Here is a 17,119-nt window from a genome sequence, read left to right on the forward strand (position 1 = left end):
TCAAAAGGTCAAAGGTCAACTCAAGGTCAAACTTCCAAAATCATCAATTTTCATCTGATTAACTTGACAATTAAACAGCAATTACAAAGTGCATCATTAAATTGGGAAACCAACTTTTTGAGGTCAAAAGGTCAACTCAAGGTCAAACTTCTAATATCAATTTTCATCTGAGAAATCATCAATTTTAATCCGATTTACCCGAGCTTTGATTAAGATCATCAAGTTTAATCTTAAAGAAATTGACAATTTGATGCATCTATTGCAACCTTTTTTGGGGGAGGGTGGATTTTGCAAGTATGCTATCACTTATTCTGCTTTATATGGTATGGGAATTAATACCTCTTGTCCATTTGCTTATATGATTTAACTGGATATTCAAATTGGCTGGAGTGATCTTCCAATATCTCAGAGTGAACCACCTTTAGAGGCCATTTAGCAGGGGATGGCCTTTTTGGGGCACCGTGGTCCCCTTTTGAAGCAATGTTTTATGGCCGGATGCTCTTCCTGCCACCAACCCTGTTAGTCGCCTCTTGCGACACACAGGGAATGACCAGTGAGCTGGTACTCAATTTGCCGACCTCAGAAGGATGACAGCCTGAGTCAACCCCCTGGCGTTAATTCAGCGATCGACCGAGATTCAAACCCAGGATCCTAGGATCCCAAGCCTGCACCATAACCGCTAAGCCAACACCAGGCCTCAGTATCTCACAGTAATGAGGCAAATATGAACACAAAATTTTGCATAATAAGATGAAAACAAAATATGAGTTTACGTGGAAAAAAATTATCCCGAAGACTTCGGTGGAGATGGAGATCAAACAATAGTTCGAAATTAAAAAATATTTATGGAGATGAAGAAGTTATTAATCCTCATTCTTTCCTTCTGGAAGTAGTGTCCAGATATCTATTCAAATTGGCAAGAGTCCATTGTATTATGTAAACTTTTGGAAAATTAAAATATAACGGTGATATGTTCTGGAATATTGTGTAAGTTGCATAGCAATACATGAATAATGAGTTTCCCAAATTAATTGTGAATTACTGTAATCATAATTCATTTTCAGTGCAGTATTTACACACATGATTTGTATTAGTAAATCGCCACATCATTAATTGTGAAACTATTTATGAGGCTTTGGATGGATGCATTCATTTACATTTCATTAATCACCATGACAAAGTGATTATATCTTTATAGAAAAATCACTTACACAATTATAACTAGAATGCACTCTATTGAGGTGCCGACTCTCGTCGTCATGTTTCTCTTCTAAGAAGTCATGGTGTTTTGTGATCTGATGTAGCCTACTATAAGAAAACTTTCAGAAGTTAATAAAATCTCTGCATGCACATTCCATGTAGAGACGTAGAGATTTTTTTGATTTTTTTTTTTTGTATACAAGACCGAGGCTCGTGTAAGAGCTAACATTAATCACAAAAAGACAAACTGACACATAAAACATAAGATAAAGGGAGCGGGAGACAAGATGGGGAGAGAGAGAAGCACCAGTGCGACATTTGAGAGCAGGGACATCGGGAGATCTGTGGGAGGGAGAGGGCTTGGGGGAGGAGGCATGGGAAGGGGGGGGGGGGAGAGGTATAAAACACATGGACAGAGCTAGGGCTTCCAGGAAAGAAGTCAGAATTTCAAAAAAGTGGATCTGGTGTTAATTAACGGGGGTAGAGAAGATCAAGGTTTTGGATGGGGGAAGATAGCAAATGTCTTTCATTTTATTCATTCTCTTATTACAACTTTCAGTTTTAGTTTATAATGCAGTATTATAATTTGTCATTTTGGGTAATTAATATTTGATTTTACAAAGAAAGGCTTCTGACTTCAAGATAAAAAACTGCTTGACAAATTTGCACCGAATTTTTTATATGTGCCCTGGATACTCATGGGCAGGTTATGGATGAAAAATAAATTTGGCTCAGTATTTACTTTTTTTTAAAAGTAGCTCTTATAGCTCTACAGTTGTCTACAGTCTGGCGTCTGACCAGAATAAAGGAGACAAATAATCGCTATAGCTATAAAAGTCACCTCTCCCTGTCAACTGGAGTTTCTTGAACTTTTTACGCCTGCTTACTTTTTCGATGTGCTTCCTGTCTCTGCTCGGCACGTGAGTGAGTATTGCAATTGACTTGTCAGTATGTTTGTCTGTTTATCGGACAATAACCTGCCAACACAAGCATCTAGAATCACCAAATTTGGCACAATGCTTCATATTCTACACAGATACGTGATTATCTTTGACTGTGGTCTATGACTGCGGTATTAGTAAATATAGTCTTTTTATAAATTTCATTTGATATTTTTTGTTGTGAGCTCAAGGATGAACTTTCTCGACACATTCACAATATGAAGCTCTGTGAAAAATTTGCCGCTTGTTGCTACCCTCATTTGCATGATAGCCTGGTGTTGGCTTAGCGGTTAGGGTGCCGGCTTGGGATCCGAGGATCCAGGGTTCGAATGCCGGCCGATTGCTGAATATTAACACCAGGGGGGTTGACTCAGCCTATCATCCCACCGCGGTCGGCAAATTGAGTACCAGTTCACTGGTAATTCCCTGTGTGTCGCAAGAGGCGACTAACAGGGTTGGCGGCAGGAAGGGCATCCGGCCATAAAACATTGCTTCAAAAAGAGGACCACGGGGACCAAGGTGCCAGAAAAAGGCCAACCCCTGCTCTGCGGGGAAAAATGGCCTCTAAAGGTCATTTGTTTGTTTTTTGTCGTTATCCTCATTGTCAAGTTATTCTGGCGACAAACAGACAAACACAGAGACAGGATCATCACAATATTGAAGTGCCTAACTTACAGCCATGGCATGAGTAATGACTCGCACACTTGAATGAGATGATGATGTTTCTAATGCTTGTTTGTAATTTTAGGCTTGTTTGTAACCAGGTGTAAGTTTTTATCCTTGCTTTTAGATCTTAAATAGATAATACAGACTTGGCATTTAATATGGAATATTTTTTTTGTGGGGGTGAACTATACTTTTCAAGATGTCTTAGAACCAAAAGTTCATTGGAATTATGTTGAAATTATTCTAGATTTTGTTAATGTGACCTTTAAAAGAAACAAAAACCACATTTGACATTTTGAAACAAATAAATTGATCCTTGAAAGTGATGTAAACTGATATCGAACTCAATTCATGGACAGTACTGTGTTAAACTTCTGTACGTTTTCCAGAAGTATCTCTTTATTTTGCACATTAGCCAAAAAAATTTTTTAACAAAAACAAAAGTTAAATTACAACTGGGATTACGGATAGTAAAATTACAGTTCAGTACTTCATGTAACCCCCACGAGCATTCAGGAGAGCACGTACACGTTAAGGCATGCTGTTCACGAGATTTGCCAAGGTTTGGACAGGAATCGCTTGCCATGCAGTGACAATAGCCTGCTGCAATTCACGCACAGAGGTCGGCTGCTGGTCCAAGTGGTCGATTTGACGCGTTAATTCTGCCCACAAGTTCTCTATTGGATTCATATCTGGGGACATGGCAGGCCACTCCATATGCTCTACACCACGGTCAGCAAGAAAGTGTTGGATCATGCGAGCACGATGAGGCCGTGCATTGTCATCTTGGAATACAAAGTTTCCTCGAAAGGCTGCACGAGCAAATGGAAGCTATGTTTCTTCCAGAATGGCCCTGTACTTGAACTGGTTCAGGTTTCCATTCAGAACAACCAGGTCAGTTTTGCCCCCTGCATGAAAAGCAGCCCAAACAGTCACCCCACCACCTCCAGCTTGGACTCTTGGCACTATACAATCTTTGTTGTAGGCTTCATGCACTTGTCTGCGCACTCGGACGCGGCCATCTTGACGATAGACCAGAAATCTAGACTCATCACTGAAGATCACCTGATTCCAGTGTCCTGGCTGCCATTGACGGTGCTCTCTGGCCCACTGCAATTGGTGCTGGCGGTGTTGTCTGGTCAGGCGTGGCTTTCTCAGGGGACGCCTGGCATGATAGCCTGCTTGAACCAGTCGTTGGTTGACTAGCCTTCTGGATACAGGCACATTTGTCAGTTGCTGCCACTCAGCCTTAAGCTGATTAGCTGACTTGTACGGCCATTGCGGACTAACCGGTGCAGCTGGCGATCATCCCTCCTTGTGGTTCTGTGGGGACGTCCTGGCCTCGGTATTGGAGTAGGGACACCCCTCTGAGCATTTCGTTTCAGGGTCTTTGACACCTGACCTTGAGTGATGCCATACTGCCGAGCAATAGCACGCTGTTTCATGCCGTAATTTCGTAAAGCCACCACTCTATGACAAACAGCTTTGTCCAGTTGACGGACCATCTCCAGAGGAAGCGGCAATAACTTTTGGAGACGTGCAGCAGTTGTTTTCCACTAATACAGAACGCAACAACTCTTGTATACCCGACTGTGAAGCCAATCATCAAATGCACCTGTCCGTACATTTTGCCACGCCACCTGTGATATAATCCTGTTGTTGACTTCTTGCTGCGACAGACAATCAGTGACATGGTTCTTTTAACAAATAAATCACCAAAGTGTAAAAGGAACTCACCAGATTGATATACTGAGTTAAGAAAGTAAACCCAAGTCAAAAAAAAAAAATATTCCATATTATATGCCAAGTCTGTATATATGACACGTATAAAAACCACCTTTAGAGGCCATTTTTCCCCGCAAGCGGGGGTTGGCCTTTTTCGGGAACTGTGGTTGTTGTTGTTTTTCGGTCCCCTTTTTGAAGCAATGTTTTACGGCCGGATGCCCTTCCTGACGCCAACCCTTTTTGCCGCCTTTAACGACAAGCAGGGAATTACCAGTGAACTGGTACTCAATTAGCCGACCTCAGAAGGATGACAGGCTGAGTCAACCCCCCTGGCGTTAATTCAGCAATTGACCGGGATTACGAACCCAGGATCCTAGGATCCTAAGCCGGCACCCTAGCCGCTAGCCCAACACCAGGGATATATGACACGTATAATAAACATAATCTCAATGACACCTGAAAAATGATCATTCATTTCTGTAAGATCTTTTTTTCACAGGTAAGACCTACACCATGATTGGCCGAGATAGTTCAAGGCAGACACTAGGTGCAGCACCGTGTGCCATTGCCTGGCTGTTCCGTCTGATGGACGAGCGCAAGGAGCGCACCGGAGCACGTTATTCAGTGCGTGTGTCTGCACTTGAACTATATGGCCGAGATGAGGCCCTCTCAGACCTGCTGTCTGAAGTTGCTTCAGGGAACCTTCCTGATGAAAGCCAATCACCTGGAGTGTTTCTGCGTGAGGATCCTGTTTGTGGCACACAGGTGAATAGCTGTTCATCCTCAGCCTGTTTGCCCAACTTGGTTAGTGATGAAGCAAGTCTGTCAATTTAAAATCAGAAAATATTATTTTAAAAATAATTTGTACAAAATCATCATCCTATACACACCATTCCATCATCCTATATGTACCATATGCATGCACCTGTTTGAAATGTTTCAACCACCCCTTCCCCCTCCTCCCGCTCCCTCTGGACCATCTCATTTTCCTGTTACATTATGAAAACATTCTCTCCGATTTATTAAAAGTTTAAAACTATCCCAATCTACTGAGATTGTAATATTAATACCTCAGCCAGTCAGATGCGCAAATTGGGGGAGAGCTTCATTGCAGCACACAAGTGGATTTATAAAAAGCAAATTTATCATTGTATGATGAACTTGTTTAAAATTCATGTAAATACAAGTTCATTGCATAGAAAAATAATGTAAGTTGTAGACAGTCTGCCTATAAGTTGCAGCATCGCAGACGATCATGGATGTGTGCAAGAACCTGAACAACACTAAAGTAACCCCTCACTCCCCCAGCCCACCATTCAACATTCCATCCCCCCAACAATCTCCCTCCACATTAGTTGTACTTCGCTCAATTCCCCATTCCTACCTCAGCTCACCTTCTTCCCTCAGCCTGCCTCTGTACCTGCCTGATTACTGTTTATAAATACATCGTCAGATGCCTCATAATGTTAGACACATACACACATATATATATATATATACTAATGTGTATAATGTGTGGTCTCGCAGAGGAGCAAGGTAACAGACGGCTAAAAAGACAACACACTAACAGTGGGGCAGTTGGACACGATCAAAATAATATACACACAGATAGAAAAAGATGGGAGAGAGGCTGGGAGGAAATACAGGAACATGCAAGTAGCAGGATATGGTCCAGTTGTGTTTATGGGAGTGGAGAAACATGGGTACATATGGGGGATAATAGGAGATGGTGGTGCACCACGCACTTTAAGACCTGGAGAGAATAGTGTGATTGAACTGCCTCTAGAAGATGGTTACAAAAAGGAGACAGGAAGTAACATTAGTCGTGTACAGTTTGCCTGGATTTTGAGAATTTAATCATGAGGAGTTACAGGAAAAACAGGTTCATCCTGGAGTAGCTCGGGATTGTCAGGATGGCTGTGGGAGCTAGACCGGAGGAGTGGCAGTAAAAAGGCCAACAACCTGTATGAAATGTGAGATCAGCAGGCCATGTGTTTTGGCCTCACCATGGGTGATGCCAATAACATTGAGAGATTCCGATTCCAGATAATTCAGGAGAGACATCTCATGCTGGGGCCCCGGCCCATGGAGAAGGATAGGACGGATTCCCTTGACCTTTTCCACTGGCTGCATATGCAAATAGAAAGGGGTTAATTTGATGGTCTGTCCAACACAATTTGGAGTCATATGCAAAAAGTAATAGTGAGTTTTTCCAGAGCATGTGAGAGGTCATTTATGGAGTTGAGGATCAAAACAGGGGTCAAGATCATTTTTGGAATTCCAGTCGAAACTGTGACATGAGAGGAGAGAATCGGGCTCCAGATAGCAAAGCATTGACTGCATGAGTCGAGGAAATCAGAAAGACAGGTATGAAGGTGATCTTGTTTGACACAGGCAGTGTGCTTGGCCATAGAGCAGCAAGGCAGAATGTGTTGAATGTTTGCGGTATGTCTATGGGAAAAGGTCTCGACCTCTGGTTTGAGATTTCGGAGTGCTGAGCATTGCTGAGCAACAATCAGCAGTATATCCAGCATTTTGGATGCCATCCAATATGATGGTTGGAGATCAAACCATTTGAAATGGGTAAATACACGAGGTTAGCAAAAAATGATGTTGTACTGCAGGGAACGCAGTCGTTCTGGAGAGAGTGAGTCACTTACTCGTCGTTTTACTGTGCTGATACAGTACAAGTAGAAACAAAACAACTCTCAGATTGATTACAGTGCTTGCCTGCACCAAGCTGCATAAGGACTTGGTTAGTTAATTAGAAACTTGCTTCTGCTTCCACATGCTTCACTTCCCTTTGATCACACCTCATTTACCTTGAACTTATACTTACATCTTGACCCCCGACACCTTGTCTTTTCAACCACAACCCTTTACTTGTAGCTTCAGAACCAGTGTGAGATCCGGGCACCCACGGCTGAGCATGCTGCTTGGCTATTGGATGCAGCCCTAGCGTCTCGACGAGGTGGTGCCCCTGATTGCACTGAAGATGAGCATCGAAATTCCCACATGCTGTTCACACTTCACTTGTACCAGTACCGCATGGAACGCAGCGGTCGTGGAGGGAGTGAGTCACTTACTGGTCGTTTTTATTGTGTGCTGATACAATGTGGGTGTGGGTGTGTGTGTGTGTGTGTGTGTGTGTGTGTGTGTGTGTGTGTGTATCACACACACACATCAAACTTTGGGGCACACATCAAACTCAAACTATAACTGAGTATTTGGGATTTGGGAAGTTTTCACTTCAGTTTTGGGATCTGACTGATGGTAAAACGTTGTATTTGTTGGACTATTCCTTTTGAAAACCGACTGTGATACATGAGTATGACTAAAAAAATGAGATGAGTAGTCTGTATTTCCCTCATCAATATACAGGATTTACAGCAATATACAATATACAGGATTTAAATTAGTAGGTTTCAGGTTAGTGATCAAGAGGACCTGCAGTGCTGAATGCCAAACAAACAGGTATGGTAAAAAAATGTTTTTAAGTTTAGTCCAACTGTTTTGTGGATCGAACCCAGAGAGGACAGCTCAAATGATGATGAACCTACTCTGGATGAGCTATCACATGTCATCTCTACGAATACCCAAGCTAGTCAAGTAATTGAAGAAAAATAGAACTTATGTCCGAATTATACATACGAATATATATATACTAGTGAGGTACCCATGCTACGCAAGAGTGGGAAGCCAAAAGCAAACCATGAGGAAATGGTGAATGATAAACCATGGAACCAATAAATTCCACATTCCTGTGCCACCTTCAGTTGCACATCAGACATGGACAGCAGGTTCGTGAAAGACTTGGGTAAAAAAAACGGCGAATGGGAAATGATGAACCAATACATTCCTCATTATTGTGCTATCTTCAGTCGAATGTCAGACATGGACAGCAGGTTCGTGAAGGACTTGCACAAAACTGTACCCAGTCTGAATGTTTCTATCCAAAGCAATGGCGAATCTGCATATGGTGAATCCGCGAATATCACGGTTAGAAAGTAGAAACCCTCATTTCCTCATTCATATTTAAACTAAATATCTCTTTTCATTCCAAACAGCATCATTCCAATCATACATTAATACTATAATGTAGCGGTTCCCGCTGAATGTACACAATCGCCTTGCACCTGCCAGGACGCGGCCAGGGCGCGATCGCCATGCCGTGCTCGTCCGGACTGGCCCAGACGCACCTCTCCTGGGCATGCCCGGACTCGCTGTTCCCGGGCACGCCCGAACCTCCCGGGCACGCCCGGTCTCGTCTTTCCCGGGCATGCCCGCTCTCGCCTTTCCAGGGCACGCCCAGCCTCGACTTGCCAGGCCGCGTCCAGGACGCCCGGGCATGTCCAGACTCGCCATTTCAGGGCTCGCCCAGAGCGTCCGGGCATGCCCGCTCTCGCCTTTCCAGGGCTCGCCCAGAGCGCTCGGGCACGACCAGCCCCGACTTGCCAGGCCGTGTCCAGGACGCCCGGGCATGTCCAGACTCGCCTTTCGAGGACTCGCCCTTGACACCCGGGCATGCCCGGTCTCGGTTTTCCCGGGCAAACACCCCGGCATAAATGTGTATATATATTGCTGCCCGATAAACGGGCTTGTCAGAATACCTGAGCTGTTTTGTTTCAATAAAGCAACTCGGACGAATTCCGTCTTTGGTTGCGTCAATTCTTTCGACTCGCGTTGGAGCGCAGCTCCTTCACTGGTGACCTACCGACATGGACACGGCAGTGACTCTTAAACTGCCTACCTTCTGGGAGGCTCACGTGGCTGTTTGGTTCGCCCAGGCGGACTCCCAGTTCGCCCTGCGAGGCATCACCACGGACGACACCCGCTTCCACCACGTCGTGGCAGCGCTCGGTTCCGCCACCGCGGCCCGCGCCCCGAGCCTCCTCGAGCACCCGCCGGCTGCTGACAAGTATGACGCGCTGAAGACGCTCCTCCTCGACGCTTTCGCCCTCTCACCGGCGGCACGCGCACGGCGCCTGCTCGACCTGCCCGAGCTCGGCGACACTCGCCCGTCCGAGCGCTTGGACTATATGCTCTCGTTCCTCGGTGAGCACTCTCCGGATTTTCTGTTCCGCGAGCTGTTCCTTCGCCAGCTGCCTCACCCGGTACGCCTCGCCCTGGCTGGCACGTCGATCACCGATCCCTGCGCCCTCGCCAGGGAAGCCGATAAGATATCCTCGGCGGGCCAACACATCGGCGCGCTACCTGGAGCCTGCCGCCGTCCGAGGCGACGCCCACGACGCCCGAGCGCCCTGCGCGGTTGGAGGCCGAACTGCCGGTGAAACTGGCGGCCGCCACACCGCGCCGACCGCTTCCGACACGACGGCCGGGGCCTCCACCTGACCAGGCGTGGTGTTATTACCACGCCAGGTTCGGACACAAGGCTCGGACGTGCCAACCCCCGTGCACTTTCGGCAAGTCGGGAAACGGCCGGGCCGGCGTTCATTCCCAGCCATGAGCGCCGGCCACTCGGGCAACTTGCTTTTTATTCGGGACAAAGCGTCCGGGCGGCGTTTCCTTTGTGACACCGGCGCCCAACTGAGCGTCATACCCGCCTCCGAGCAGGACAGGCGGGACGCCGTTTGCGGCCCCTCTTTGGTCGCTGCTAATGGCTCGGCCAAACGCACTTTCGGCCCGCGCGACGTCACCCTCTGCTTCGGCAGCCAGCGCTTTCAGTGGACCTTTGTGACCGCCTGCGTCCCCATGGCTTTGCTGGGCGCCGACTTCCTCTGCGCGCACGGGCTGCTGGTCGACGTCAAACGACGTCGCCTTGTCAACGCCGAGACCTTCAGCTCCCTGGCGTGCACGATGAGCAGCTCTGCGCCGACCAAACTGGCGTGTGCCCTCCCGACGGCGAACGAGTTCGCTCGCCTGCTCGCGGAATTCCCGGCCCTCACGCGGCCGACGTTTTCGGCCGTCGCAGTGCGGCATGGGATCGAGCACCACATACCCACTACGGGCCCGCCGGTCTATGCCAGGGCCCGCCGCCTCGACCCGGCAAAGCTCGCCGTGGCAAAGGCCGAGTTCGACGCGTTGGAGCACCACGGCATTGTGCGGCGCTCCAATAGTGCGTGGGCCTCACCACTGCACATCGTGCCAAAGCCGGTGGGCGGATGGCGCCCGTGTGGCGACTACCGCCGCCTCAACGACGCTACCACCCCCGACAGGTACCCGATCCCGCACATCCAGGACTTTTCTGCCCGTTTGGCGGGACGGGTCATATTTTCCAAAATTGACCTGATACGGGGATACCACCAGGTACCTGTCCGGGCGGCCGACGTCCCGAAGACGGCCGTCATCACGCCGTTCGGCCTGTTCGAAATTTTGAGGATGCCGTTTGGCCTCAAGAACGTGGCCCAGGCGTTCCAGCGCTTAATGGATGGCGTGCTGCGCGACCTGCCATTTCTTTTCGTCTATCTGGACGACATCCTCGTCGCCAGCACGTCCCGCGCCGAGCACCTCCTCCACCTCCGAACACTGTTCGGTCGCCTCAGCAAGCACGGCTTAATTGTCAACACGGCCAAATGCCACTTCGGCACGACGACCGTTGACTTTTTGGGCCACCGCATCACCAAGACCGGGGCCGTGCCGCTGCCGACCAAGGTCGAGGCCATCACCACGTTCCCGCGTCCCCGTTCCATCAAGGCCCTACAAGAGTTCCTCGGCATGGTGAATTTTTATCACCGATTCGTGCCCCCGTGCTGCTCAGCTCATGCGGCCCCTTTACGAGGCCCTCCGGGGCAAGCCGGCCAAGCATGACATCGTTTGGTCTGCGGCCATGGACGTGGCCTTCGCGAGCGCAAAACGGGCCCTCGCCGACGCAACGCTGCTGGCTCACCCGGTGCTCAACGCGCCCATCGCCCTCACTATGGACGCCTCCAACTACGCGGTGGGCGCCGTCCATGAACAATGGGTGGACGGGGTTTGGCAGCCACTCGCTTTTTTCAGCCAGCAACTCCGGCCGAACGAGTTAAAATACAGCACGTTCGACCGCGAGCTGCTCGGTGTATTCCGGGCCGTTCGCCATTTCCGACACCTCCTGGAGGGCCGCCCGTTCACGGCTTTCGTCGACCACAAGCCGTTGGTCTACGCAATGGCCAAAGTCACGGAGCCGTGGTCGGCCCGCCAGCAGCGCCACCTCTCCGCCGTGTCGGAATTCACCACGGACATCCGGCACGTCGCCGGCAAAGACAACGCCGTGGCCGACTGTCTTTCTCAGGCCAGCGCGAACGCGGTCCACCTCGGCGTGGACTTCGCGCTCATGGCGGCCGACCAGACCACCGACACCTCGGTGCAGGCCCTCCGGGCGGCGGACACGGGCCTCCGCCTGGCCGACATCCCCTTCGCGGGCACCGTCCTGCTCTGCGACGTCTCCCAGGGCCAGCCTCGCCCCATCGTGCCCGTTTCCTGGCAGCGCCGCATCTTCGCCTCCATCCACGGCCTTTCTCACCCGGGCCGGAAAGCTTCTCAGAAGCTGGTGTCGGCGCGTTTCGTCTGGCACGGCCTTCGACGAAACGTGCACGACTGGGCCAACGCCTGCACGGCCTGCCAGCGGGCCAAGGTCCACCGCCACACCCAGGCCCTGCTAGCCCCTTTCACCGTGCCTGCACGGCGTTTCGACCATGTCCACGTGGACCTGGTGGGTCCCCTGCCCCCATCGCGGGGGTTCACCCACCTGCTCACCATGGTAGACAGGACCACCAGGTGGCCGGAGGCCGTGCCCCTCACCTCCACCACCACCGCCAACGTGGCGCAGGCGTTCATCGCCACCTGGGTCGCGCGCTTTGGCGCACCAGCGGACATCTCGTCCGACCGCGGCCCACAGTTCACGTCCGAACTTTGGGGCGCCGTCGCCCGCTCGTTGGGGGTCACGCTGCACCGCACCACGGCCTACCACCCCCAAGCCAACGGGTTGTGCGAGCGGTTTCACCGCTCCATGAAGGCCGCACTCATGGCCGGCCTTCAGGACGACGGTTGGACCGACCAGCTGCTGTGGGTCCTTTTGGGCCTCCGCACGGCCCCTAAGGAGGACCTCCGGGCGTCCGCCGCCGAGCTCGTCTACGGCCATCCGCTCCGCGTCCCGGGCAAGTTCGTGCCCGACGCTACCAGTCCCTGATCCGCCGCACACCAGCGCTCGGACCTCCAGGAGGCCGCCCGACGATTTGCCCCCGTGCCAACGTCCCGCCACGGTGGCCCCCAGTCCTACGTCCCCCCGGCGCTTCGCACAGCGGAGTACGTCTTTGTGCGTCATGACGCGCACCGGGGGCCACTCCGGCCACCGTATGACGGGCCCTTCCGGGTCCTGCGACGGGGCGACAAGTCCTTCGTCGTCGACGTTGGCGGCCGGTCGGACCGGATCTCTGTGGACCGCCTCAAACCGGCGCACGTGGACGTCGACCGACCACCACGGTTGGCCCTTCCTCCGTGGTGAGGCCGCCCCCCGTCCACAGTTCCCCCCGCTTGACCACCCACCACCAGATCGGAACCCCCCCCCCCCCCCGACCCTCCAGGTGTCGCTTCGGCCGGGTCATCCGGACCCCCCTTAAATTGACCCTGCCGGTGCAGGTCGATTCTGGAAGGGCATGTGTAGCGCTTCCCGCTGAATGTACACAATCGCCTTGCACCTGCCAGGACGCGGCCAGGGCGCGATCGCCATGCCGGGCTCGTCCGGACGGGCCCAGACGCACCTCTCCTGGGCATGCCCGGTCTGGCTGTTCCCGGGCACGCCCGAACCTCCCGGGCACGCCCGGTCTCGTCTTTCCCGGGCATGCCTGCTCTCGCCTTTCCAGGGCTCGCCCAGAGCGCCCGGGCACGCCCAGCCTCGACTTGCCAGGCCGCGTCCAGGACGCCCGGGCATGTCCAGACTCGCCTTTCCAGGGCTCGCCCAGAGCGTCCGGGCATGCCCGCTCTCGCCTTTCCAGGGCTCGCCCAGAGCGCTCGGGCACGCCCAGCCTCGACTTGCCAGGCCGCGTCCAGGACGCCCGGGCATGTCCAGACTCGCCTTTCCAAGGCTCGCCCTTGACACCCGGGCATGCCCGGTATAGCTTTTGCCGGGCAAACTTCCCGACATAAATGTGTATATATATTGCTGCCCGATAAACGGGCTTGTCAGAATACCTGAGCTGTTTTGTTTCAATAAAGCAACTCGGACGAATTCCGTCTTTGGTCGCGTCAATTCTTTCGACTCGCGTTGGAGCGCAGTTCCTTCATTGGTGACCTACCGACATGGACACGGCAGTGACTCTTAAACTGCCTACCTTCTGGGAGGCTCATGTGGCTGTTTGGTTCGCCCAGGCGGACTCCCAGTTCGCCCTGCGAGGCATCACCGCGGACGACACCCGCTTCCACCACGTCGTGGCAGCGCTCGGTTCCGCCACCGCAGCCCGCGCCCTGAGCCTCCTCGAGCACCCGCCGGCTGCTGACAAGTATGACGCGCTGAAGACGCTCCTCCTCGACGCTTTCGCCCTCTCACCGGCGGCACGCGCACGGCGCCTGCTCGACCTGCCCGAGCTCGGCGACACGCGCCCGTCCGAGCGCATGGACTATATGCTCTCGTTCCTCGGTGAGCACTCTCCGGATTTTCTGTTCCGCGAGCTGTTCCTTCGCCAGCTGCCTCACCCGGTACGCCTCGCTCTGGCTGGCACGTCGATCACCGATCCCCGCGCCCTCGCCAGGGAAGCCGATAAGATATCCTCGGCGGGCCAACACATCGGCGCGGCTACCTGGAGCCTGCCGCCGTCCGAGGCGACGCCCATGACGCCCGAGCGCCCTGCGCGGTTGGAGGCCGAACTGCCGGTGAAACTGGCGGCCGCCACACCGCGCCGACTGCTTCCGACACGACGGCCGGGGCCTCCACCTGACCAGGCGTGGTGTTATTACCACGCCAGGTTCGGACACAAGGCTCGGACGTGCCGACCCCCGTGCACTTTCGGCAAGTCGGGAAACGGCCGGGCCGGCGTTCATTCCCAGCCATGAGCGCCGGCCACTCGGGCAACTTGCTTTTTATTCGGGACAAAGCGTCCGGGCGGCGTTTCCTTTGTGACACCGGCGCCCAACTGAGCGTCATACCCGCCTCCGAGCAGGACAGGCGGGACGCCGTTTGCGGCCCCTCTTTGGTCGCTGCTAATGGCTTGGCCATACGCACTTTCGGCCCGCGCGACGTCACCCTCTGCTTCGGCAGCCAGCGCTTTCAGTGGACCTTTGTGACCGCCTGCGTCCCCATGGCTTTGCTGGGCGCCGACTTCCTCTGCGCGCACGGGCTGCTGGTCGACGTCAAACGACGTCGCCTTGTCAACGCCGAGACCTTCAGCTCCCTGGCGTGCACGATGAGCAGCTCCGCGCCGACCGAACTGGCGTGCGCCCTCCCGACGGCGAACGAGTTCGCTCGCCTGCTCGCGGAATTCCCGGCCCTCACGCGGCCGACGTTTTCGGCCGTCGCAATGCGGCATGGGATCGAGCACCACATACCCACTACGGGCCCGCCGGTCTATGCCAGGGCCCGCCGCCTCGACCCGGCAAAGCTCGCCGTGCCAAAGGCCGAGTTCGACGCGTTGGAGCACCACGGCATTGTGCGGCGCTCCAATAGCGCGTGGGCCTCACCACTGCACATCGTGCCAAAGCCGGGGGGCGGATGGCGCCCGTGTGGCGACTACCGCCGCCTCAACGACGCTACCACCCCCGACAGGTACCCGATCCCGCACATCCAGGACTTTTCTGCCCGTTTGGCGGGACGGGTCATATTTTCCAAAATTGACCTGATACGGGGATACCACCAGGTACCTGTCCGGGCGGCCGACATCCCGAAGACGGCCGTCATCACGCTGTTCGGCCTGTTCGAAATTTTGAGGATGCCGTTTGGCCTCAAGAACGTGGCCCAGGCGTTCCAGCGCTTAATGGACGGCGTGCTGCGCGACCTGCCATTTCTTTTCGTCTATCTGGACGACATCCTCGTCGCCAGCACGTCCCGCGCCGAGCACCTCCTCCACCTCCGAACACTGTTCGGTCGCCTCAGCAAGCACGGCTTAATTGTCAACCCGGCCAAATGCCACTTCGGCACGACGACCGTTGACCTTTTGGGCCACCGCATCACCAAGACCGGGGCCGTGCCGCTGCCGACCAAGGTCGAGGCCATCACCACGTTCCCGCGTCCCCGTTCCATCAAGGCCCTACAAGAGTTCCTCGGCATGGTGAATTTTTATCACCGATTCGTGCCCCCGTGCTGCTCAGCTCATGCGGCCCCTTTACGAGGCCCTCCGGGGCAAGCCGGCCAAGCATGACATCGTTTGGTCCGCGGCCATGGACGCGGCCTTCACGAGCGCAAAACGGGCCCTCGCCGACGCAACGCTGCTGGCTCACCCGGTGCTCAACGCGCCCATCGCCCTCACTATGGACGCCTCCAACTACGCGGTGGGCGCCGTCCATGAACAATGGGTGGACGGGGTTTGGCAGCCACTCGCTTTTTTCAGCCAGCAACTCCGGCCGAACGAGTTAAAATACAGCACGTTCGACCGCGAGCTGCTCGGTGTATTCCTGGCCGTTCGCCATTTCCGACACCTCCTGGAGGGCCGCCCGTTCACGGCTTTCGTCGACCACAAGCCGTTGGTCTACGCAATGGCCAAAGTCATGGAGCCGTGGTCGGCCCGCCAGCAGCGCCACCTCTCCGCCGTGTCGGAATTCACCACGGACATCCGGCACGTCGCCGGCAAAGACAACGCCGTGGCCGACTGTCTTTCTCAGTCCAGCGCGAACGCGGTCCACCTCGGCGTGGACTTCGCGCTCATGGCGGCCGACCAGACCACCGACACCTCGGTGCAGGCCCTCCGGGCGGCGGACACGGGCCTCCGCCTGGCCGACATCCCCTTCGCGGGCACCGTCCTGCTCTGCGACGTCTCCCAGGGCCAGCCTCGCCCCATCGTGCCCGTTTCCTGGCAGCGCCGCATCTTCGCCTCCATCCACGGCCTTTCTCACCCGGGCCGGAAAGCTTCTCAGAAGCTGGTGTCGGCGCGTTTCGTCTGGCACAGCCTTCGACGAAACGTGCACGACTGGGCCAACGCCTGCACGGCCTGCCAGCGGGCCAAGGTCCACCGCCACACCCAGGCCCTGCTAGCCCCTTTCACCGTGCCTGCATGGCGTTTCGACCATGTCCACGTGGACCTGGTGGGTCCCCTGCCCCCATCGCGGGGGTTCACCCACCTGCTCACCATGGTAGACAGGACCACCAGGTGGCCGGAGGCCGTGCCCCTCACCTCCACCACCACCGCCGACGTGGCGCAGGCGTTCATCGCCACCTGGGTCGCGCGCTTCGGCGCACCAGTGGACATCTCGTCCGACCGTGGCCCACAGTTCACGTCCGAACTTTGGGGCGCGGTCGCCCGCTCGTTGGGGGTCATGCTGCACCGCACCACGGCCTACCACCCCCAAGCCAACGGGTTGTGCGAGCGGTTTCACCGCTCCATGAAGGCCGCACTCATGGCCGGCCTTCAGGACGACGGTTGGACCGACCAGCTGCCGTGGGTCCTTTTGGGCCTCTGCACGGCCCCTAAGGAGGACCTCCGGGCGTCCGCCGCCGAGCTCGTCTA

At 54.1% G+C, this 17,119-nt stretch overlaps 1 protein-coding gene across 1 annotated transcript in view; it reads left to right on the plus strand.

Annotated features, from left to right (window-relative positions):
* The window catches only part of LOC144891735 (kinesin-like protein KIF26B), a 256,217-nt gene that overhangs the window by 175,142 nt on the left and 63,956 nt on the right, over nucleotides 1-17,119 (plus strand). The window contains exons 7-8 of the mRNA XM_078775959.1: nucleotides 5,032-5,297; nucleotides 7,422-7,605. Of these exons, the coding sequence (XP_078632085.1) occupies nucleotides 5,032-5,297; nucleotides 7,422-7,605 (450 nt within the window). The remainder of the gene's footprint in view (nucleotides 1-5,031; nucleotides 5,298-7,421; nucleotides 7,606-17,119) is intronic.

The sequence above is a fragment of the Myxine glutinosa genome, chromosome 1, assembly GCF_964187855.1.
Source record: "Myxine glutinosa chromosome 1, kmMyxGlut1.1, whole genome shotgun sequence".
In the NCBI taxonomy this organism is placed as follows: Eukaryota; Metazoa; Chordata; class Myxini; order Myxiniformes; family Myxinidae; genus Myxine; species Myxine glutinosa.